Source organism: Ciconia boyciana, chromosome 1 (genome assembly GCF_034638445.1).
Source record: "Ciconia boyciana chromosome 1, ASM3463844v1, whole genome shotgun sequence".
NCBI classification, from domain to species: domain Eukaryota; kingdom Metazoa; phylum Chordata; class Aves; order Ciconiiformes; family Ciconiidae; genus Ciconia; species Ciconia boyciana.
The window spans coordinates 37,580,376-37,605,206 of NC_132934.1; the positions used below are offsets into that span (position 1 = coordinate 37,580,376).

General features: G+C 43.1%; 2 protein-coding genes across 4 annotated transcripts in view; one reads left to right on the forward strand and one right to left on the reverse strand.

Annotated features, from left to right (window-relative positions):
• MON2 (MON2 homolog, regulator of endosome-to-Golgi trafficking) overlaps window positions 1–11,636 on the forward strand; it is a 122,639-nt gene extending 111,003 nt beyond the window's left edge. For 2 of the 3 annotated variants that reach the window (XM_072862680.1, XM_072862689.1), the window contains one exon: window positions 4,061–4,282. In XM_072862680.1, coding sequence (XP_072718781.1) covers window positions 4,061–4,267 — 207 coding nt within the window. In that variant the 3' untranslated portion in view covers window positions 4,268–4,282. Of the gene's footprint in view, window positions 1–4,060; window positions 4,283–11,248 lie in introns of those variants that run through there. The other variant, XM_072862735.1, reaches the window with a different exon arrangement.
• Window positions 10,936–24,831, reverse strand: part of PPM1H (protein phosphatase, Mg2+/Mn2+ dependent 1H) — a 139,744-nt gene continuing 125,848 nt past the window's right edge. Inside the window, exons 9-10 of the mRNA XM_072862755.1 lie at window positions 17,535–17,686; window positions 10,936–11,367 (exon numbers count right to left, since the gene is read on the reverse strand). Coding sequence (XP_072718856.1) covers window positions 11,220–11,367; window positions 17,535–17,686 — 300 coding nt within the window. The 3' untranslated portion in view covers window positions 10,936–11,219. The remainder of the gene's footprint in view (window positions 11,368–17,534; window positions 17,687–24,831) is intronic.

Consider the following 24,831-nt stretch of genomic DNA (forward strand, 5'->3'; position numbering starts at 1 on the left):
AAAACAACTCGCAAGTCCAAGACCAGGCGTCTGTTTGTGTGCAGTTCTAAATGAAGCCTTACCATTTCTTAACTAATGAGGATCTTTTCCATGTGGAATAAATTCTTAGTACTTAGCAGCATTAGTAATGCTTCAGAAAAAAAAAAAAGTATTTAAAATGGTTCCGTTGCCAACTGCCTTTGACTGTCTCAGTAAGACATTGAAACAGACCTTCTGCTCTAAATTAATAAGGCCAATCACAGCCACACAAAGCCCAGAATGACCGATCATTCTTCTGGTGTCCTCGCTATCTTTACTGAGGTCAGATAAATCACTTTCAAGCTGTTAAATCAATGACCATAAATTAGGGCTCTGTTTTTACAGCGCCTTGTGGGAAATTCTCATGGTTAAATTAATCTAACAAACAGCTGCAGTGAAGAGCACCTCCCACAAGATCATGTCAAAAGTTCTCCCCCCCCCACCACTTTTTTTTTTAAAGGGGAAAAAGGACTGATTATTTGTTTTTACCTAGCACACAAAATGGAATCCCTCCGTCTATCCCTGCTAATTCGTGTTTCAATTGTACCCAGCTGTTTAAATCGCACTGCGCAGAGATTGCCTTGATCCCCAGGTGCTGCTACTCCATCTGTGCTGCTCTGAGAGACTATTTACAGCAGAGGTTAGGCCAGCGATTGCTGGGATGGAAAACTCATTTCTCAGCCTGGCTTTTATTTACACTCTTATTAAAGATCCTTTCACTCATGTTGGAATGGCAGCTAGTGGCTGCAGTGAGCGTTTGGCATCGAGCCAAGCAGCAAAATTACCATGTCGATGAAAGATAGCCTGCTTCCATTTTAACCTTTCACTGTTCTCCCCTTTCCATCTATATTTGCATGAAGAAGGATGATTATTGAAAGAGATAGGGGGGACAAAGGGATGAGAGAATCCTTGTCAGCTGAGCTTTTCAAGGGATAAACCAATGGTTTGTGACCAATTTGAAAAAAATCTTTACTGCCTTATTAATTTCCTACTCCTTTCCCTTAATTGCTATTAGAGTTTATTTTCACGTGAAGCAACAGAGCTGCTCATGCTCTGCTCACGTCCTTCCCCCACTGCTTCCCTGTGCCTTGCGAATGCGACCCTGGGATATATCTGCAATGTTGAGGTTTCTACTTCATCCCCAATGCAGGTCACACAGAGCCACAGCAACACCCTCAAAGCATTTTTTTCCTACAAATATGCCTCTTAGAAATGAATCGCCTTCCTCGAGCACGTGGCTCGTTGCACATCGCATGTTATATTACTGGGGGAGGGCAAGGGAGAGTGTGAACAGTTGCTGGGGGAGGCTGGCATGCAATCATCACATTATGGACCTAGATGCATTTAAAAAATAAAAATAGTAACTATTTCTCCAGAAACCTCAGCACATTTGTTTTTAGGAGCAACACAGGATCGGTGAAAAGCGACAAAATCCACCTCAGCTGTTGTGAGACAATAACCGACATTGTTGAGTGCCAACTACAGCCCAGCACAAGGAGGAGACCCCAAAACCTCAAGCCTCATTACCAAGCTCCATTTGTGAGGCAGACCATGACCTTCAGTGCAGCAGCTGTGCAGGTTCTTGACTGCTAGCAAAGCCGTGCTTTTCTTTCTCTTTGCCTGCTTCCAGGGCAGAAGAAGAGACGAGTCTATTTTCCATTTTCCTGAGTGAAAGACCAGTGACAGAGGCTTACAAGAGTTGGTGGTCTTGCTCCTGAGCCATGTTTTGGGTAGTGTGCAAATACCAGCTTTCATCAATTAAAAAAAAAAAAAAAAAAGAGGGGGATATATCCTGAAGGATTTAACCCCCTGCGTAGATGGTTGTGTCTTACTGTTGTTTAGCCACTGCTTAACCTTGCAGGTCCCCAAGAATCGTTGTCTCCAGTAATCACCAGGAGGCTCAAATGCCTGCTGCTGGCCAGGGCAGGCAGCTTCACAGGCCCAAGCCATCTGATGGCCACAGGCTGGTATCTCCCAGGACGTGCGGATATAGGAGGCTTTTCCATACGGAGGTAGCTGTTGACTCCTCCAAAGATTGAACAACCTTGAGTTATTCCCAGTTCAGTGTTTAAAACTCAGTTTTGTTCCCTTTGAGGATGAGGCACCTGGAGAAGGGGGGTGTCTTGCTATTCTTTCCCCCGGTAATCCTCCTAAAAGGTGGGGAGGGTTTGTTAACAAAAGGACAAAAATGTACTTAGCTGTATTCTGGGTAACTGGCAGCTAAAATAGGTCTATTTACTGACCACTGCTTGCTTTCAGCTCCTGAAACAGGCACAAACAGATCACGTTTTCCAACATCTTAGTTGCTGTTCAAAGTTCCTTGCCAATTTTTTCCTATATACTTACTTATATAAATATATAACGTTATAAATTCAATATTCTACAAGCGCTTATTTATCAGAACTCAGTCTGTGCCATATAACTAACTTCAGGACTTCAGGTTAGTTGGGTGTTGTCTTCCCCATTTCCTGACTGAGTACCTGAGCCCCACGCTACCTGCTTTCCTAGTGAAGCCAGCACCAGGGAAATCTTGCAGGAGCAGTAGCAGAGAAGCACTACTGGGAAATTTTACATAACCATAAATCTTTTTTTCTTCCCTCTCCTTCCTTTTTTTTTTTTTTGGCACTAAACAGACCTTCCCTAAAAACACCATTCTTAGAAAAATGTAACCACAGCAAGATTTACTGTCTGAGCATTGTGTTTAATATTTTTCCCATTCATAAAATACTTGTATGTCTGGACATGAGACTTAGTTTGAAGGGTGTGTTTTGATTCTTGTCTGGCTCACTTAAACTGCTTCTATGCTAGTGCTCAAGCAGAGAAGGGCTAAGAAGGATGTTCCAGCTCTTCTAACATATTCTAAATTCCCAGATGTAAAATTCAATTGCATGAATGCTGGTGAAAAACAAGCACTAAGAGGGGGCACAAAGACCAGCAAAGTAAATTAATTTTTTTAATTGGGAGCAAAGCAAACTCAATCCTCAGCAAATGCAGTATAAGAAGTTTGCATTAGGAGCTTTTTCATGGCATACCTTGGTCTCAGCTAGCTGAGATGCAGTTGACATTTGGCTGACAAAGCTCTAGGGAAAGCTGGAGGATGGAAAGAAATAAGGCATTTGGTGCAATCAGCTGCAGTACCAACCCAGGAATGAAAGTAAACAGGCAGAATGTGGGGACGAGAGGATCCTTCAGAATCAAGGTCTAAACGGCTTGAGGATGTAGCAATTCCCCGCTTTGTGTACATTCTTTGGCAACTCCCTGTTAGAGTAATTGGCTTGTCTGCTTCTAGATCCTGGAGAACTGCAACTGGATTTGGCTTCTTCGTGTCTCCCCTTCCCCATCCCAGTACGTGCTGTGATACTGCGCTGTACTGTCAAACAGCTGCCTCAGCCCACATCCGCTGAGGCGCTCCAGCTGCAAAGGGCTGCAGGATTAAAAATTAAACTAATACACATTTAAGAGATCTGGATGGGCAGACTCAGTCTAAATTTTTGAAGAGACTAAAATGACTGCAGGTGTAGCAGTTGCTTTTACATCCTGGAGCTTTATTGACTATTATACTGAAAGGGTCTCTGTTTAGGAACAATTTGTGCTATTTGAGGAGGTGACTTCAACAGTTACTCTCATGGGAAAACAATAACTTTTCTTGTAATCTTATTCATGGATATCTCACAGAATTTCCATATTCTTAAGTCTTACCTTCCTAAAGCAAAAATAGCAAAATTTCAGGTTTGCTTAGCCCCCTCAAAAGTTGTAGCAATAATTACAGAAATAAGCAACGACTGTCACATCAGAAGCTACATGCTGCATCTGAGCTTGTGCAATAACCTTCGGCTCTTCCAGCCAGCTCCTCATTTGCTGAGGAGAAGCAGTTTCCCTGGGGAATACCTGGGCCAAAGTAGAGCCCTCTAAAATCAACTTAAAGCCATTAAAGTTTCCCCTTTCAAACAGGAGAATTCACATATTGCATGCATGTAAGTTTTCATTTTGAGGTAATGAATGAGCAACGTTAGGTTAATGAAGAAATCATTTCCCTTTCTAGGGGGCTTCCCTTTGGCTACCAGCGATTCCTGCATTGCTGGTGATGCCGTCTGTATCAGCACCCGGAGGAAGCAAGCGTTGGGGGTGGTGGATGGCCAAGGACTCAGTGGCACGTCTGAAACAGCAGTTAACTACTCCAAAATGTTTTACATCAGAGAGGAGCATGGTAACGAGGAGGAAGGAAAAATACCACCCATGGCATAAATGAACCAGAAAGATGCTCTGTTGGGGTACAGCCTGTTGGGAAAGGCCTTGATTTACCACAGACTGGTAAACGCAGGGATGCCTGTGAAGGTCGGGGACGATGCCAAACCATTACAGCTGGTTGTAGCGCAGTCTTTACAGAAGACTGCCGTAAGGGATTGCCTTCTATTGCTTAAGGGAATAAATGCTCAGGAGTGAAGATCAGGGACAATTTGACTCTTTAGAGCCTGAGAAATTATGCACTATACACCCAAGAAAAAGGTTGTAATTCTAATCTTAGGTGGCCTAAAATTCATGAAGGTTCAGAGATCTTCTCTGTCTATGCATCTAAATAATCAGCCTTAAATTAGCTACAGTAAAGATCTGATTAATTTTTTCTACTGCAGCTTCCTCCCTCTCCCCTTCGTATTTTGTGGCAGTGCTGTAGACTATTTCTGCAGCTTCAAATTTATGATTAATTGTTCTTAAATTATTAAAAAAAGTCTCCAAATCATTTGTTCTTTACCTACCTGTAGACACATTTTGTACCTTGATCATACTCCTTTTTATTAACCTTGTCATCAAAGCACAATTTCTCCTGAAATCATTTTATGTCCCTAAATGTTATGGCATCCTTTGTTTTGCAAAGTGGAGGATTTTTAAAAAAGCCTTCGTCCTTCCTTCTAACAAGAACAGGATGTGCAATAACTTTGGTTTATATAAGCCTTCCTGGAAAGCATGAGAGAAACTCTGGAATCAATAAAAGCTGCAGCGTAATAGCATAAAGAAGTAAACTTTTTGTGAAGGTACACTGTGCTATGAGCACACACTAAGATGAAACGTCAGGCCTTGATTTTACAGTAACTGTACAAAATAATACAGTAAATTCCCTTATGTTACTTTAGTTAACCAAGTACATTCAGTAGAATACCATGAATATATTATTTGGCTAAGCACTGATTTATTGCCTACAGGAATTGTAGAAACTGATGTCCAAATTTGAAGAGTTGTATCTATCACCTACAAAATGAAAATAACAAGCCTTACTTGACCTACAATCTTACAGAATTTAGGGCGTAAGAGATGCAAAAGCAATAGGATGACGTGGAGCAAGCTCCTTTAGGTTCACTTGACATGCAACAGCTCCCATCACTGCACACTACCAACGCTTATTTATTCAGCTGATACCAGCGAGCCAGGCAAAGCTGTGCTGAAGTTTATTTGCACAGCAATTTTAAACTTGACTCAGTGGTTGGACTGCAGTAATAAACCGTAGGACTTAACAGGAGAGTGAGAAGAACCAGAGTGAAAGTAACAAATCGCTTCTCTTTGCACCCTCCGTTATGCTCAGTGAACACAACGGGCATATGCAGCATTTAAAAAACTGGCGTAACACTAGAACAAATGTTTTCACTGCTCTTCTACTAAGTGTGAGGTGAAATAGGAATCGGGAGAACTGCTTGTGCTACAATGCAATACGTCAAAGATATAAACAGTAGATATATGCCTAGCTGTCATTCTCTTGCTGGCAACCCCGATGGGTATTGCCTGTGGCTGTGCTGGGACAATGCAAAGAGGCTGATGTTACTTGCTGCATCTTTGGTACCTTCAAATAAATCTTTGGTTACTAAATAACCATGACAGCTTGCTTCAGTGGAATCTATGACTTCACGCTTGGTTTTACTCTAAACTTCGAGCAGAATTTGAGACTGTGATTCCTAAGAAACCGGGGAGGAGGGAAAACTCATTCCAACTGTGTTGTCATTTCAAAAATTACACCCAGTTTCTCATGCCACGGAGAGCTGATAGCTGATCACTTTGCATAGCTCTTCATTGAGTCAGAACATGGCAACTGGCAGTCTGAGCAATGAATCATAATCTGATGGCAGCACACAGCTCACGCGGTTATCCTACAGCTGAACTCTTCCAGATCAACCCATACGCTAATGCACCTCATAGGGATTTACTTCATTAAATCAAGAGTGAGACCTTTTGTCAGTGAATCATCCATTCCCTTGTAAAGCAGAGTGTGCTACTTGTCTGTATTGCACAATTAGTAATACACACAAAGAGACTTAGGTACTCTTCAGGACAAAGGCAGAATAATAATGGTTATAGATATAGATGGATATATATAATATATAATTTAAAATTTTATTTTAAAACTTTGCGCATACACTTCTTCAGCATCCTCCTCTTTTGTTCATTGCACTGAAAAGTTTCAAAAAACACAAAATATATCCCTTTACTAAACATTTTTTGTTCTTAGGTTACAAAAAGATTAACATTTCACAGTCACAAAGCAGAATTACATTGGTCCAAAACATCTTCCTCCAGCAGGTCTTCCATTCTTCGGGACATATAAAACCCAGACAGTTGTACAGATCTCAAAACAAGATGACTTGTCCAATGAAGGAAAGAAAAAGGTGGCAGCTATTAAAAAAGGAAATCCCAAACCAAAATAAGAGACCTATGAAAGAACACCACCAGCAATAGTTAAAAAAAAATTAAAAAAGAGAAAGAAAAATGAATGAGAGCGGAGGTGGACAAGGGCATCCTCCTTCAAGTACATCACAGGTAGAAATACAGCAGCACAGTTACAGCGTTGTTTGGTCACTCTCTCTACGGTAGCCACATGACTGTATCTTCATCTAAGACACATGGAGGGAAAACTATTTACACACCAAAAATGTCAGGGAGGAACAACACTTCCACACAGTTTGCAGTCCATGTTTGATACAAAAATGTTGAAAGTATTTGTACATGAAATGTAAAATAAAAGCCAAACGCCAAGGCAGGAAGAAACACAGCATATTTGCTTGGAGTATGTAGTGTTTTTTAAAAACCTAGCAAAAGTTCAAAGCTAAAATCTGTCCAAACATCAAGTGCAGTTCTTCAAAAACATCCTGGAGGCACAGAGTCGACTGTACCTCACAGACCTCTCTTGTCGTATTTTAACATGGAAGTAACTTTAACGTGGAAATCCACTGCTAACAGCAGAATCTGACCACTTTTCCTTTAGCTTGTTAGCCCTGTTGGTTTTTAGAATTCATGAAAAAAATATCTCTCCAGCATGAGGCCACTGAACATCAGCCCTCTCAGACAATATGCTTTTGTGTTCATGAAAGAAACATCATTGCGTTAACAAACCAAAAGATAGTTGTGTGCCTCACTTAAGGTGTAAACAAAATTTTTATCTCCTTCATCAAATTAAACAAAGAAGATTTTAGGCTGTAACGCAAGAGAAAAATGTCTGAAATGGCTGTACTACCTTCTGCAACAGTATTCACAGGAGAATGGGAGAAGCTTCTTGGTTTCGAGTTTCTAGAAATTGGACCAGACTAGGCACCAGAAGACAGCGTTACACTGCACTGTTGGCTAACCAGAACTATATGGCATACTACCTCCTTTCCTTGCTGTTGTCCAAGGAAGGACAAGAACGTGCCTGACTCTCTAAGCAGTGTCTATGTACAGGCAAGGACGCAGCCCTGTGCAAGAGCAATATGAATACAGATGCAACTCAGGACTGAGGTTCCTTGCTACTGAGGTTTAAACAATTTTGGATACTATGGGAACTTCACTGCCAAAAAAACCCATAATGCTGCCGGCATCAGGCAGTAACTAAGATGATGTACCAAGGATCTAAAATTTGGAGGTGGTGTGTAACTTGCTCCAGTCTGAGGAGGTCAGCTGTCTGCTCCTAACGCAGGAGCTTCACTGAGCCCTAGGGCAGCTCCGAGTCTGCACATGGCAATATCCATCCCGTGCCTATCTGAAAAATGGTATTGTGCACCGTGGATCCTCCCTGCCACCAGTGGTTTCTAATGTTATGACTCCCAAAATAATTCAACCTATAAAGGGAATTGGAAATGCTTTTAATTATTCTTGCTTCTCACACAATACCTCCTCAATAAATGACTCCTGCCTCCTATTTATATGAGGCTTTGGTGTGTATATGCATTGATACCATGCCTTGAAGCAGAGCACAGACCACAGTGCAGGCACCTAAGAAGCTCCTAGTGAAAGCAAATAGAAGTAAAAGCCCAAGTACTAATGCAGCATACCAGAGACGTACCAGAGACGCTCTAGGGAGACAAGCATGTAATTGTATAACAGATACTCTGTAAAAGAGCAAAACAAAAAGCATCACAGCATAGTTTCAGTCACATACATCTGAGCTTTTTAAAAGCTTTTTATTATCCTTTAAAGTTCTCAGAATTTATTAATTGATGCTAATTGATATTAATTGTTGATACTGTACTTCCACCCTTTGCAGGAGAGGGTGTGATAGCTAACATAACTTCCCCTGGGCACCGCCACTGCAGAGAAGCAGGCTGACTGACAGCAATACCTCAGATAACCAACAAACATATTGGAGGCTGATTTGCGAAGCCATACCAGCGCCCACGAGATTTTGCTCTGAGAAGTCACCAGCCAGTTTGCTCCCACCAAGTCATGCACTCTGCTAACCCATCTCTCCAGGGGTATGTTTAAAAACACCCTTGAATGAGAAGGTGCATTTTCCATTGCCTTGAAATCACACTTTTACATTTTGGCAAATGCTACACTGGAAATTTATTTCCACCATGTTGTACTCGGTGGTTTTATAATGACTGGTATGTGTGTTGACACCATGTTACCAAATAATGGAGACTAACAACACATGGGCACTGAAATATTTGGCTCAGGCTTGTAGTTGGTAACAGCAAACACCAGCTTCTTTGCTGTTCAGACGACTCCACCAGAATTGCCAGCATTAGTTTCTTTGTGAAAGAGGATTCGAATTGCTAGAGGACTACACAACTGCATTTGCGAAGAGACAACAGGAGTTACACAGAGCATGAAAAGCATGTTTACAAGTTTATTAGGTCAAAAAAAAAGTGCAAGAGAAGATCCCTTGCTTAAACTTTAAAGCATATGAGGGGACATGTGAAAAATATTCTAGACTCCAAACCTCTCTTTTCACCCAGCTGCACACAGAAAAAGAGGTAAAGGGGAAAAAAAAAACAAGGAAAGAATAGATAAAGCATGACAACACATAATCAGATATGCCATTGATTTATGCTGAAGCTCTAGAATATAAAACATCCGTGTTCTGCACAGCTTTATCACATGCAGGCACTGGGGAATGCACGGAACAGTTTTCAGGCTAAAATCATGCAGTTTGCTGCATGTTTGAGCTGTTACACACCCTGCATTGCCTCCTCTCAACCTGAAACTCCTACTGGGTCTAGAGATTTAGAGCAAGGGTAGTTTAAATCCACTGAGACTGTTGCACATGTACTTCTGGATGCAATCAAACAAAGCATCTGGGGCAGCCATACCGCACACGCGCTGTGCTGTGTTTACATAGCACATCATAAATTACAAAACTGGCAAGCTCTAGGCCATGCCTGTTCAGGAGAAAGTCTGCAAAGGGCACAGCATCCTCTTTCTCCTTTGGAAAGGACACAACATCTGTGAGCTGCCTAGTCAGTGCCCTACGATTATGTCAGCCTCCTATCTTTTGGCTATCCAAGAAGTACAAGCCAGATGAGCAGCTCCAAAAGAATGTGGTCAGGGGGTAAATTAGGTTAAACTTGGCTTCCCAGCCAATATACCTGCCTATACACTAGAACCTTCTGAATTTTTTTCTTCAGTTCCTGCCAATGAAGTAGGAGAGCTGCCTGCTTGAAGAATAGGCAGCCAGGTTAAGCTGCAGATTTGCTCAGTTGTTTCCCTCTTGGACTATAACTTTTATTCTGATAATGTTTTACTCAGATTTTCTTCATTTAAATTGATTCACCACTGCTAAGAAAAAAAGCTGCTGAAGCTAGCCTAGTATCTATCATAGTGAACCTTTCATCCTTGACTATAGTCCTCAATACCAAGAGGACAAAGTCATAAGCTGTCACTTTCTGATCACCAAGTCAAGCAGGCAAAGGTATATTGAATAATAAGTGAGGCAGGAAGAAGTGAAACGACTTAAATAGATCGCTATCTGGGTATCCAAATTGATAACGTGAACACCATCACTTCAAGTAGGAATCCAACAAAAATTACACTCAGGAGCCCAAATAAATTTACTGAATCCCAACTGATGCAAAAGCTGTATGGTCAGGGATCCTTTCAACAGGATAAAGTAGGCAGAACCATTCAATGAATGAAAATCTCTGATCCCAAAGAAACCATGGCCTCCAGGTAAACATCACATAAAGCTGGGTTTGCGTGCTCTGTATAATCATGGTATACACACAACAGGGAATCTTGAGAAATAACTCCTCGCACCAGAACAAATCTTGCCATACAGAACTGTGACCTATTTCTCCTGGACAATTTTGCAGGTGGCTGTTTTAACTGCAGTAAACAGGCATAGTCACACTGAAAACCATTTCAGTTTTCCTACTAAAATACAGGAATATAGTCTACTGAAGAAGAGACAGGAGAGGCAAATGGGGGTTCGAAGAATTACACAAATTTGAAGGTGTCCATAGGTAAGTCAGGAATGCAATTTTTTGAAAGAAGAAAACTCCTGCGTCTCATATATGTATATATAAGTATTTTAAAATGAGATGTGACCCAAGTCACCTTCTGAATATTTGGGGGTAGACTGCAGCAGCCTCCTTGGCTTCTGATACCCACTTCTACTTTCACAACTGAAATGGCTCTTCCAAGCTACATGGTAAACTGAGAAAAAAAAATTAATTCCCCACCTGGAGGGATGACAGCATCCATAATATGCTAGCAGCATTTAAATCCCATTCCTGTTAAGCACCAAAACCATTTCTATAGGGAAACTGTAATCTTAAGGGTTATCTTTAATCATATACAGTATATGTGCAGAGCCCTACCTTTTGGGCAGAAAAATACCCCTCCAGCATTAGTTTTGAATAGATTACATCAATTGGAAGTGTCCTGGTCAGATCACCAAAAACATATTGTCTCTTACAGGCCCTTCCCAAAAGATCCCCATCCTATAAACGCTCTTCATGCTACTTTCACGACTGTTTGTTCCCGTGTATTAAAGGGATGACGTAGACAGAGATGTCGTCTCCAGAGCCCAGCCTGTCGTTGGATATTCGCCAGCCCCGGTCCTTCAGCACTCCCCTGGCTCGCATCACCAGGTCCTGCGCCGCCAGTGTGTACCTGTGGAAGAGGCAGAATACAGCCAGGGAGCGTTCGTCTTTGTGAGGAAAGTGGATTTTCACAGCCCGCCAGATTTACTGTCATGAGCTACCAGGACAAGCTTCCCAGTGTTTCTGAAGCAGGTAGGAGAAACGCAAACCACGACATACCTACAGAGCAACCCCTTCCAGTCCAGTGACAGCTCCTGAATCAGAATCTAAAGGTATATAACAGGCACCAATTGATCAAAAAGTCACTGGTCATTTTGGGTGCCCAGCTTCAGCAGTTTTCAGAAAAATATTAACACACTTGCCCTAACAAATTGGCTTTCTAGGAGTAGTCTGAAAAATTGAGGACCCTAAATAACACTACTTGCTGTTGAAAACTACACCCTTGTTCACTGACACACCTGAAGGTAAACACAGCTTGACTATTTCAGAGACAAACTATAACAAAGTAATTTGAAAGCAAGTCATAGATCATTAAAAATAAAAGCCAAATTACACTTTAAACCAAGTAGACTAACTTGCCTGTTTTCCTTGACTGCAAGAATGATTTTTAAATCTCTTATTCTGCAGTGGGAAAAGGAAACTTACAGTTAATACGGCCAGATTAACAGAGTCCCACAGTCCTCTCACATTTATGAGTTCAATTAAAACTGTGTGAATTTAGTGAAATAGCAAGTTTCATGTTGCTTCAAAACTCTCAGCCTGTGCTGGGCTGAGGGACATTGGATTTATGGGAGTTATTTTCTGTCCTGAAAAAATAACAGATGCTGCTTGGGGGCAGAAGGGTGTCAGAGTCCAAAAGGTGGTGCATGACAGTGTTCCGTCATGTGCTCCAACATGTTCTCCCTTATCATTTTACCTGCTGTTACTAGATAACACATCTGTGTACTCATTTAGAAGTTTCCTCTGAAAGAAGTCTCATTATGGGTAAGCAGCTACTGCCACGTGTTTTTCTTCATCAGTCCAACACCTGGCTGAGATGTTTTCAATCTGGTTGGGTGGAGGCAAGCTTTTCTATGATGTGATAATTAAAAATTAATCGAACAGTTAAAAGACTGACAAGAAAAAACAGTTCAATATTGTGTCTGCCTGTGTTTTATTTGAAGCGTAAGTATCAACCTCCAAGATTATGCGGGGCTCTATGAAGCCAAACAGACAGGCCACCAGAAGCAAAGCACACCTCTGTAGTTTCCAGAAACCAGGAAGGACAAGAAGGGTCTGGATTTCAAGACCCTCTTTTCTAGGGAGGATCCTTGGCCAGAAATGATCCACCCAGATCTCATCTGAGGAACGGGAAAGAACAGTATCTCTGCTGATCAGAAGCAGGGGGGGGTTATTAAGTGAGTATCCAGGACTGTTCTAACCCCAGAAATTTTCACCAGAGAATGCATTATTAAATGGTAATTTCTATCAGTAGAGACTTTATTCACTCTCTGGGGATAAAAGAAGGAAAAAGCCCCAGTTATGTTCTGCTTCTACAATTTTGGTGCCGTAAACTCAAATGACTCCTTTGAACCAGGAATGGATTTATTCGCTCTACTGGAAAGATTTCTTCAATGCAAATAAACTAACATTTGACTACCCAAAAGGTCTGATGTTAAATCCAAGTAATGTTGTACAGAAGCAATGCACCCCCTGCTCCTAATGGTACAGAGTGGTAAAATTTCCAGCCCTCACTAGCTTTGACAAAAGATTTACTCTTAGCAATAAGAGAAGGGCCCAAGGCATGAACCCTAACACACAGGCTTGCACACACTCGTGCACACTATCCGCAGGTTCCGAGATAAGTCTGTACCAATGACCTCTAGCTATAACGGCAGGATGTAACAAGAAGCACTGCTCATACTGTCGTAATGCAACATGAAATTGTATTTTCTAAGGGGAAGAAACCCAACCATACATACTTGCACTCCCCAGCTCCCAAATCCCCAAATCAGATGCAGGGCTACGGAACAAAAGGACTCCACGTGGCAAGCGAGAAACTAGAATATTTATTCACAGCATGTCTGATGCTGAGTGAATTTTGGCTAGAACATCTTTTCCAAGGATTTCTCAGCTATTGTCAGAATTTAAGAGAAGAAAACACCCATCATTCTGGGAGAAAACTTTGCCTTCCTCCTTTTTCTAATTAACAAGGGCTCCCCACATCTAAAGAGTACAAAGGAATGAGTATTGCTCTTGATTGTGTAAAGCTTTTGCTGCTTAATGTTTGGAGAGGGCAAGATAAAAAAAAGGAATTGTAATAAACCAGAAATTCTCTCATAGACAGACTGTGAAATACACAAGAAAACCAGCACATTGAAGCAAAGGAAAAGGAACAGGTGAAGGCAGCAGTGAGGTAACATATTCCTCTCCTTGTGTAGAGCTGAATTGGAGCGATGCTGTTCAACTTGGCACTAGAGGAGACAGGGTGAGTCTCTTGTACCTGGAGATGAATAGCAGCAGCAGTCCATTACCGAATGCTTTATTCTCCAGTGCTGTGAACTTGGGATTCAGCTGTTGAGACAGCATTAGAGAACTGCTGAAGTAGTTTTAAAGTATCCACTTCCTCCTAATGAACAGCCTCGCTGGAATACAACTTTTGTGTTTTAAGAATAAATATATATGGTTTTTTTTTCTTCTGCTGAAGCTTTCAGTATTGATCAGTGCAAGTACTGCAGGAGAAATGGTGACAGTGGGGGAAGCGTGCTGCTGTCTGACCAGCTTCTTATCTTCTCACACCCAGCAGAGGTGGAGCAACTCCCCACCATCCTCATAAATCTCTAGCTAGTGTGAGAGAGAGAGTGAGAGGGAATAAGAAAGGACAGGAGGGAGGACGAGCAATAAGAGATTCCCAAGGTCAGTGGGTAAACCTGCATAAGTGCAGCTGAAGGAAATGGGCAAGAGTCATGCTCCTCTACTTCCATACCTTTTCAGAGAGATGATGTATGGAAAACAGCAGGGTGCTGCTACCACCTGTTCTTCACTCAGGGTCCCCTCCATGCTCTTGTCTGCCACAATACCCATAAGAAATGAGCTGGCTAAGAAATCCAGCTCCACCCAAGCTTCTTCACTCCATCAGAGCCCTCACGGAGGAACTGTTCTCTAACCAAGTCTGTGCCCAACACCTGCTGCCCAAATACCCTGAGGCTGTGTCTGCACGTCTGGGTGAAGACAGACCCGAGGACTTTGCTCTCCCTGCACTTGGAGATGCCCAGGCACATGCTACATTTGACAGGATTCAAAGATGTTTTTCTGTGAGTAACAAACACTCACAGTTCTGACAGTAAATATCAGCAGGAGAGAGTCCCAAGAGCATTGCCGAGGGCTGTAAGCTCTTACCCATCAGGCTATAAAATTACTTCTAATTCAAATGGGAGGGATATTGTTCCCTCAAAGAGCTAATTACGTAACAGATACGTACTCTGGAGCTCTAAAAATCTTCCTCCCTAGCTTTTTTTTTCTTTTTTTAAAATATGCTGCTGTCAGGGAATAAGTAGGCTACTGGGTCAGGCGGATCCAGAGTCTGCTCCACAGGTAGGTTCTCCAGAAGACCACAGCATTACCAAACCCAGGGGGCAAGTCTCCTACGTTCTGACAAGTCTTCTACATCCCTAGAGATTTCACATTTCCAGCTGATCACCTCACCAAAGACTATGTCACTATACCCATCACAGAACCTGACATTTTGTGGGATAACATTTCCTTTAAGCATAACACTGATAATACTGCAAACAAGATTTTCCTGTCACTGACTAGCGAGAGGAATGAACGCAGCTCCACAGTCTGAGCTGCTATGCTATTGTAAATTCATTAGTTATACCTCATTTGGACCACTGTGAAGTAATTACGTAAAACCTCTCACACAGTACTTTAAACCCTTTAAATATTCTTTACAGCCAAGCAGCAAGAGCAATTCCACAAAGGTAATTTTCATAAATATCATTGTAAACTATATGAGGGACTGCTCTAATTACCTTTTGCAAGCTGGTGTGAGAAATGTCTTGCCACCACTATTTGTAAGCCTTTAAATGACCTGGCACAAAGTTACTTAAAAGAACAAATTAATTTTCAATTCAGATGTCCATTCATAGACCAGTAGGTCAAACACTAATAAATGTGTTTGTTCTAACTCATAATACAGCAGGCCCAGTTCTGGAGTGTGTTGTACTCACGCTGGTACAAACAGGGACTAATCCCCCACAATTACTGGGGCTAGACCAGCACAAACCAACCTCAATGAAACAAAGAAAATCTCTTTTTTCCTTTAGTGTCTCTGATTTCTGTGAGTGTTTTATTATGGATGAAAAATTACTCACCTAACAAGTCAAAAAATCGAACAAAGAATTCCCATTCCTACTGCAGCAAACATGGTGGCCATCACCAGCTTTGGAAAGACCAAAAGGAACAAGACAGACACAACGCACCCACACTGTATTCACAACAGACAGGACCAGCGAGGACAGTAGAAAGAGCCAACCTTTCCCAATTACTAGATGAGAATGGAGACAGAGCAGGGCAAAGGTATTACATTTTACCAGGTGCCTTTGCAAGAGGATACTCAGGCATGCAGAAATGAGAGCAAAAGCTCCCTAGCACCTCTGAATGGTGCTAGGGAATAACCAAAAGTAGATTGGGTGGGTCATCTACCTTAAATTAATGGCATATCTGCATAGCACAGTGCCAGATGCCCTGGAAGAGGCCCTTGCTAGTCTTGCCTGATTTCCTCCCAGAGAGAGGGCAGAGACACTTCCATGTCTCGCTGAAGTAGACACAGCCCTGGCTGTCATTCATACCACATCTCCTCTTTGGCACAAGGAGGTGGGGAAGGTCAAAATATTGCAGTTGCAGCTTCACGTTAACCATCCATTCACCTGAAGAATGAGTGCTTGCAGCAAAACATCATTTTGCATTCCATGGTTGTAAGCATCAGGGCAAGAAAATAGTGCTCGCGAGTTACTTTGGAGCTGTTCTCACTTTAAAACCCAAGTGGCTGTCAGGGTGTCCCAGTTATCTTCCTTGTTTGCTGATGGAGAACAGGACTGACCCTGTGAAGATGACCACTTAGAAACATGGAAACACCAAGCATTTTGAGATGGGTTTCTCCATGTCCTCAAGAGTTGCCACATCTAAACAACTGTAACTTGAGTTCTCACACCATCCTGCCTGTTTTTCCTTGGCTGCTGAGATATCCCAGAGCTTATTTCTGAAGCTCTGCTTTCTACAGGCCAAATGGGGATGCATAAAAAGCTTTTCCCCACTCTCAGCCCAGGGCGAGGGCAGAAGACAGCGACGGCCAGGCCTGAATTCAGGAGCAACACACACTTCCCTTCCTGAACAGTCCCTAGGGAAGGATAAAGCTCTTTCCACTTTCACAGTCCTCCTTTTTATAAGCGAGACACAGAATTCTGATCTCTAGCGTAAAGTTTTAATTCATGGCGACACCGAACTCAGCAGCAGACAGATGGACTCACTCAAGGCAAACAGTGCTCTAACTAGTTGTTTGGGAACTTGTTTGTTTGCTTAATGATATGTTTTAAAGAGAGAAACATCAAGTAAGAGGTGATAAAGACAGAAAAATGAAGAGGATGAGGTAGGTTTAAAATTGAAATGAAACGGAATCTAACTAAATGAAATAGAGCCAGACTTTCCACCTGTTTCCACCTATTTTGCCACCACACTTGTCCTGCAGCTGGTAGCACTGAGCATCCCCTACTGAAGGTGGGTTTAAAGGTCACAGCATGACCAGGAATGAGTGGGAACCACACTGTGCAGTGTTTATATATACAGTGAGAGAGAAAGAGATATATGCTGATGATGTCCTAGTGAGAAACAATCTTTAGTGTTAAGGGACTATCCAGAGAAGAGTTAAGTGGAAACCTGTGACTGCTGGAGACAGAGACCTGTTGCTAAGATCTCAGCCTCCTACAGTTTCCACAGGATCTCATTAAGCAAACAAAATGGATCCCATGCCAAGACACCGTGATCCCACAACTTTTCCTTTGAAGGTAGGCAATTCTAACAGACACCCTCCCCAAACCCCCCCATTTGCTACAGAGGCTCCATCCAACATATAAAAAATGTCTTTTTGTAAGTGTTGTATATTTACTGAATGTTATTCATATCATACTTTCTACAAAAATACATTACCAGAAAGCGCTCTTCTGCAGAGAAGCTAGAAAATCAGGGATGAGCACGAACCTGTGGGGATCATCAGGGTCACAGTTTGGTAGAAAGTTAGTGACAGCTTCTGCCACTTCTTCATTTAACAGCACATCCCAGAGCCCGTCAGTAGCTAGGATCAGAACATCATCTGGCCCATGCTCATACTGCAGGAGGTCATAGACTCTCACCTAAAACAAAAAAACCCCAAGAGACATCCATGAAGGAGGAGACTGTCAGGCCTGTTTGTGAAATGTTGTGAGTTTGGCTGCAAGTTAGCAGGTCCAGCCAGGGCACTGAAATACCTCTCCCGCAGCACTGCTAGGGTCTGTCTCCAATTTAGCCCTCAAGACTGCAACCCTTCCTGCCCTGGCTCAGCATGGCTCAAGTGCTGACCCCAGCCGGGATGGATGCAAGTGTCCCTAAGCCGGGCTGTAGAGCATCGTGCCATCTGCTGCCAGCAGCACTTGAAGCCTCCCCCGCCCGGCAGCCTGGTTTTGGCGTGAGGCTCTTCCCTATCATTGGTAGGACTAGTCATATGGAAGCTGAATAATTTATTAGATGAATTTTTGATATTTTCTAATAAAATATTCACAAATAATTGTTTTCAGTATTTGTCCAGATCCATTTAACTCTGCCAGATAAATTGCACATGTTCAGAAATGCCTGTGTCGCAGAAGGCATCGCATTTACTTTTCTAGACCTGAGGCAGCTGCTGCACTCAATAATTACGCCTGAGCAAGCGAGCAGTTCCACGAAACGGAGAAAAAATGTCTACCTTCTCAGTTATGTGTATCCGTAAGGAGTTCAGCAGGTAGAGACGGATTCAAGATCCGCACAAAAGTGAACCCCCAAGCTTGTCCACACTATTCAAATGCCCACTGGCTTCACCTTATCAGTCTGCAGCCACAGTCAGGCTGACCAGTGCTACTGGCACCTCCGTAACACCCTGCCTTTAAAACAACTGCTACCGTCCTCTTCCTGACGAGGCTGGGGAAAGCCAGGAGCAGAGGGGGCAGACACAGGGGGGGCCAGGAGGCCATCAGCTGAGCCAGAATACGAGGAAAGGTCATGGCAAGTGTTTTAAACCAAGCCTTTAGTTGGGTGTAACTGTCCTTCCAGCACACACTGTATTCCAGCTGACAAACTGCCTGCAATTTCCAGGTTGCGATGGGGAATCATTACGAAGCACTCACGGAGCACTTTAATTACCACAGCAAGAACCACAGTTTGAAAGAAGTGTGACAACCTTGGCAAGGCAGACAGGAGGAAACGATCATCTGTACTGAAGTCTGGAAACGGTGCACCTCGTCACGCACCCTGCTCCAGCCTCGGGCTCCACTAACAGCAGCAGCAGTCGGGAAATTTGTCAGAACAAGCATTTGGCATAACTAGAAACTATGAGCTGTTTTATTCTCCCTCCTGGTGCCTTCTCCCCTTAGGAGCCATGGAGCAGGCAATGCACGTAAAGTGCTTGGACCTTTTAATGTAATTATGATTTTATGGGACTGCAACCAGTACCGGAGGCGGGGGGGGGGAAGTCACCTAGACCTGACTGATAATCCTTACTTGTTCGCCTTTCACTCAAAAGCACAAGAAGGTCATTTGTAAAATGTAACCTTCACTTCATTATCTAAGGTAGCAGCTGAATAAGGACTTTGGTAAGGATTAAAGTCAAGGCAAGATACTCTCTTCATTAGAGCATATCTTCTTATTCAGATTGAGTGGGAATACTGTTATAGAAAAGATCCCTATATGCAGCACAGCTCTCCTCTCAAGCCCACTGTACAGAAACCAGTAGCTGTCAAAGTCCCCATTCCCCAAAATTTAGTTCAGCCTATAACAGCCCAGGGTTTCAACTCGGAAATCACGGGGGTGCGAGGGGTAAGTTGGCCAACACAGCCATCAATAAGCACCACGTGTTCTGGTCAGATCTCTTGGGTACAGACAAATATTTGAGAGCATTGGAGTTAATACTCAGGGATGCACACAGCAGCAAGCCCCTTGTAGGAATAACCAAGCTTTGAACATCAGCACTAGGAAAAACACATCTACCATGGCTCTCCCACCCAGGCAAAGTACATGTTACACCACAAGAGCCTTTTTTGCAGGAAACCAAGACCACGCATCATGGATTTGAATCCTCCCGAAATGAACAATCTTGTCTGACTGGGGAGCAGCACCAGGGCAGATAAGAAACTTGTCAAAGGTACCTGCAGCCAATCCACAGGTCAAAAGGTCCAAATCCTTGGTGTAGTACAATGCTAGAGCAACACCAAGAACAGATCATTTTACCAATAACATGTTTAGTTTTTGGGGAAAAGAAAAAAAAAAAAGCAGTCACTGATTTTATGGGTAATCTGGAAACTAGGTAGTTACTTCCTAAAAGCAAAAGCTTTGGGAACGTAGCACTTCCAGAAAGGGTTGCAACTGAGAAGAAACTAGATGTCAGAAGAGGTGCAGAGAAGGGCAGCGGGGTGAGCACTAAGGGATGCTAGGCTAGTACCCAGCCTAAGGAAAAGAGAGTGCCAAGGTTACAGGAGGCAAGCTTGGGGCAACTTCAGGTAAGATTCTTATATACGAAGGCCAGTTGGACATGCAACAAAATGTTCACTGAAATGCAGCTTTGTCTGCCTTCCAGTTACCACAGCAGCAACACATTAGGACAGCCATGTCCACATAATACTTATGACCTGGTTTCAGCTGGGAGAGAGTTAATTTTCTTCCTAGTAGCTGGTATAGTGCTGTGTTTTGGATTTACTATGAGAAAAATATTGATAACACACTGATGTTTAGTTGTTGCTAAGTAAAGTTTACACTAGTCAAGGACTTTTCAGCTTCCCATGCTCTACCAGGTGCATAGGAAGCTGGGAGGGGGCACAGCCCAGATAGCTGATCCAAACTGGCCAAAGGGCTATTCCGTACCATATCACGTCATGCTCAGTATAGAAACTAGGGGAGTTGGCCGAGGGGTAGCGATCACTGCTCGGGGACAGGCTGGGCATCAGTTGGCGGGTGGTGAGTGGTTGTATCACTTTTTTTTTTCCCCCTGGGTTTTGTCCCCCCCCCCCCCCCCTTGTTGTTTTCCTTTTCATTACAATTTTTAATTATTATTGTTATTATTATATTTATTTTTTTTCTTTTTCACAATTATTAAACTGTTCTTATCTCAACCCACGAGTTTTCTTACTTTTACTCTTCCGATTCTCTCCCCCATCCCACCGGGGGGGAGGGTGAGCGAGCAGCTGTGTGGTGCTTAGTTGCTGACTGAAGCTAAACCATGACAACTTAACTTTTTCTTAAGCTCTTTCTTTCTGTCTTTCCTCTGATTTCTAAAATACAGCTGTAGGTGCCCCCAGTACATTGCTGAAAAAAATGAGATAATTTAGAGCTGTCCAGTCTATCATAGGTTCAGCTTATGCTCACAGACCACCTTGCCCAGGCACAGAAACAAGCCAGCTTCTAACCCTTCACTTTTCTGCTAGCAGCTTTGTTCTAGTTCTTACTTGGGTCAATGAGGGTCTCTTGCAGTAGCGACACGTGCCTTCAGCTGGACACAGAGCAGCATGACAGCAGATCTCCTGGAGGCACACAGGTTGGGCAGCACCACCAAGGTGCGTGTAATGGATGCTCAGACCAGCAGGACTCACTGAACATCCACTCCACACACCCCACCTTGTGCAACACCCCATAGCGTACTCCATGCATGCTGTACAAAAAAGGCCAGGGAGTGTGATGTGCCAGAGTTTTGGAATGACAAGCAGAGATCCAGGGAGTTACTTAAGTGCCTGCAACTGCAAGCAACCCCGCAGCTTATAAATCTTACGTGACCGAAAGCAGTTCATTGCCTCCAATGGAAATTACTACTTCTTAAAAATTTTTTTTTCATTCCAGAGCCAACCTACCTAACGACTGCCTCCTTCCCGTAGCTGTATTTCAGGAAACTAAACAACAGCGACATTTAAGTGATGTTCTGTCTGTGACAGAAGTTTGCACAAAGCTGCAAGCACTGCAAAACAGTATTACATAGCCCCACTAGCGCAGATGATGGTTGGCCAGACACTGGCCGGCAGCGCAGAGGTTTCCTTTACTGTTGCTGCACCCTTGACAAATTTCCTAGCAATTCCACCCAGAATCTTCAGACTTTTCCTCATGACTCGTTGCTTCTGCAGCCAGACATCAATCCTGATAGTGCTTCACAGAACTCACGTCCTCTGCCCCAAATGCCTTGGGCTACCTGTGCTCTGTCCTCTGCCTCCTGTGCTGCCCCGAGAGCCTTGCCACCAACTCCCCGCAGCTTCCCGGCCCCTTCTGTGCTGCCCTAGCAAACTTCCTCACTCTTAACATCTCTCTGGAGCATCAGGGCACCCCTTAAAGGAGCCCAGTTTGGTCACCATACTTACACTATCCATTGATGTCTTACTTGACTTGGAGCAGCTGATCTGTTAACTAGCTAAACTTCACTTTAGTAACCAGAAAATTTAAAAAGCCAACAATAAGGAAGCAGCACCACCTCGGTAGAACAAACATCCATGACAATAAGAGTTGGGTTATGCTATATTTTATCTTGACTGGTACTTACAGATCTCTGCTGATAGATAACAGCGGATACACACCGCTAGAGTCCATAGTCACACACGACATCTTTCTGAACATGTGTTATGCAGTTTGTCAGATAATGCCTTTCTTCAGTCCAGGTATTTGGTTCTCATATTGCTCACCTCATATTACAGTCAAGAGTGCTGAGAAAAATGCACCATGCAAGCAACAAACAAACAGGTGGGCTGGTTTTATATTTACATTTCAAACAGATCTACCCACCGGAGAAAACCTGCATTTGGCTGCTGAAAAGGACCACAGCAGCTCTGCAAAGGTGCTGCGGCTTGTTTGCCAGGTTTGTTTTTAAGAGGCAGCCAACGCAAGTCCCTGCGGCTTGAAAACCGCTCACAACAGAGTGACACGGGAGCCTGCAGCCACCTGAGGTGCTCCTCAGCAGCCGGCCTGGGGGAATTCAAGCCAAACAACAGCCCGCATTCACTCGCCTGCACTATTGATCAACTCGGCTACTTCAATAAATTAAGTCCTTTCTTAATTGTATCGTCCCTTTTTATGCGCAGTGTTATCCAGAGCAGCTTCGCTGGCAAACGACAAGATCTTTCAATACCACCCTCCAAGTAATTTATATGTAAATAATAAAAAGCGAGTCCCAACATTGCTCCCTGCAGCACTCACCAATTAATCTCCTTTTAGCTTTTTACTGCCACCCTTTGTTTCCTGCCCTTTAGCCAATTTCCAGTAGACTGTGCCAACTTTCCACTTAGTCTATAGCTTCATATCTTTTATATTAATAACCTGTGATGCAGAACAGCTTCTCAAACGTTTTCTGAGAAATCAAAGTGCTCATGCAAGACCATCTACTGCCTTTTTTTTTTTTTTTTTAATTCTCTGGTAGACATAACCTTGAAGGACTTCAAACTACAAGTGTGATGTTTGCTTCTTGAAACCACCTTGAATCCCTTTGATCAAAACAGTACTTCTCTAAGTATTTGCCTCGCTTGTTCCTTTAAATGCTGTAATTCCTAAAGATTTCTCCAGAAGGCAGATATGAACCTAAAATGGTCTCCTCTGACATATTTGTGGAGTTGTCAGAAAGATTTTACTAACATAATGGAAGGAGAAAAATTCTCCATCATTACCTTCTTATCATTTGCTGTGGTGGCTGCCTTCTGGTTCATCGCTGGCAGGGGCCAAACGCTGCCATCAGAGCCACACCTCTCCCACCAAACGGCTGAGCTGCCATTCGAAAAATCTCAGGATGAAATTCTGCTTTTCAGCTGCAACAAGGCTGATCTTGCTGAGCTTTAAAAAGCAGAATTTCCTGCTGAAAGCTTTCAAATGAACTGTTCCATTATGAAAAATAAATATTTAATTCCATGCCAGAGAGCCTCAGCCATGGCTCGCCTCCTTTGTGCTACTCCAGTTCATTATAAAAGGCTCAATTCTCTAGAGCTCACCAACCTGCAGAAGTCCTCCAAATCTGGTCTTGTAACAGCTGAGCCACTGAATCCTGATTACATTTGTCAGTCTTGGCTACTTGACTTCTCCTCCCATAGCCTGGCACTCTATCAAAGTATCATTTCACACCACCCTCAAATTACTTTTATATGCCTATTTCTGGATGTAGTCTCAGGGATGCTTACCTTTCCTTCAGCTAAATTTTGGTGGACATGCCATACCAGAGCTTTGTCGCACCAGAAGTAAAGTGTTCTGAAAACTCACCACATTGCCCCCGAGCTTGGGAAAGGACACTATAATTACGGCACAGAAACAGAAGCCAGAGGACTTGGATCCTCCCTCTGTCACGACTCACAGTGCGCCTTAATTTCCTGTGCCTCCCCTTTTCCAGGTCTGGAAACCAGACATTGTGCTTCCCTACCTCTATATAAACAATTTGAAATCCAGTGCTGCACAAGGGCCAAATATGACTGCTGCTTGATGCCACTGCCTTTACTTCCAAGTGCCAAGCTTCCCAGATGGCAGCATAAAGACGTCGTTTCTTAATGCCGGTTTCTGCGCAAGGTGCAGTGTCCATGTATGGACAGAATAAGTCAGGGAAAAACACGAGGAGATAAAGCATTGGGGCTCTCTCTGGGAAGAGAAGGAAGAGATGATTAAGAGAAGGAGGTGCAATGGAAAGCAAATTGGAGCATATGTAACTTCCTAATAAAATTCAGGGCTTTTTTTGCCAGTATCTCTAAATTGAGGTGGCTAGTGCTGTCTTTCCTCCTCCTGCCCTCATACATTTCTGCTGAATTTAGCTGTGAGGGGAACGTGGAAACAAAGCCAATTTTGCTTCCCTTTTGCGAAGCAGTTAAGAGATCCTGAAATGTGGATAGCATATGAACTGGATGTCATATTCCAGAATTTGAACACGTACAGACACTCCACACAAATCAGAAAAGCCCACGAGAAGCTTTGGTTTATACACACAGACAAATACTGCAGCAGCAATTGGCAGAGATGATACTGCTGAGATACTGTGCTGCAGCCATTACATACCCCAGAAACACTGAGTCTCAGCATGCCAGAAAGAAAAATAAATAGGTAGAATTGCATCATTTCGCGGGCACTAAACAAATCCATCACAGTGATGAGGGCAGAGCTGCTGCCTGTCTGGCTGAGGAGAACAGCAGCAGGTCCCAAGTGAGGGATACCACACATTCAAAGGGGGGAGAGGGAAGATTGACAGCAAGGAAATGTGAAGAACGGGCTGTCTGTAGATCTCCTCCTTTTCTTCAGGGCCAGAATTTCTCAGCACTTTTTTAATTTTTATTTT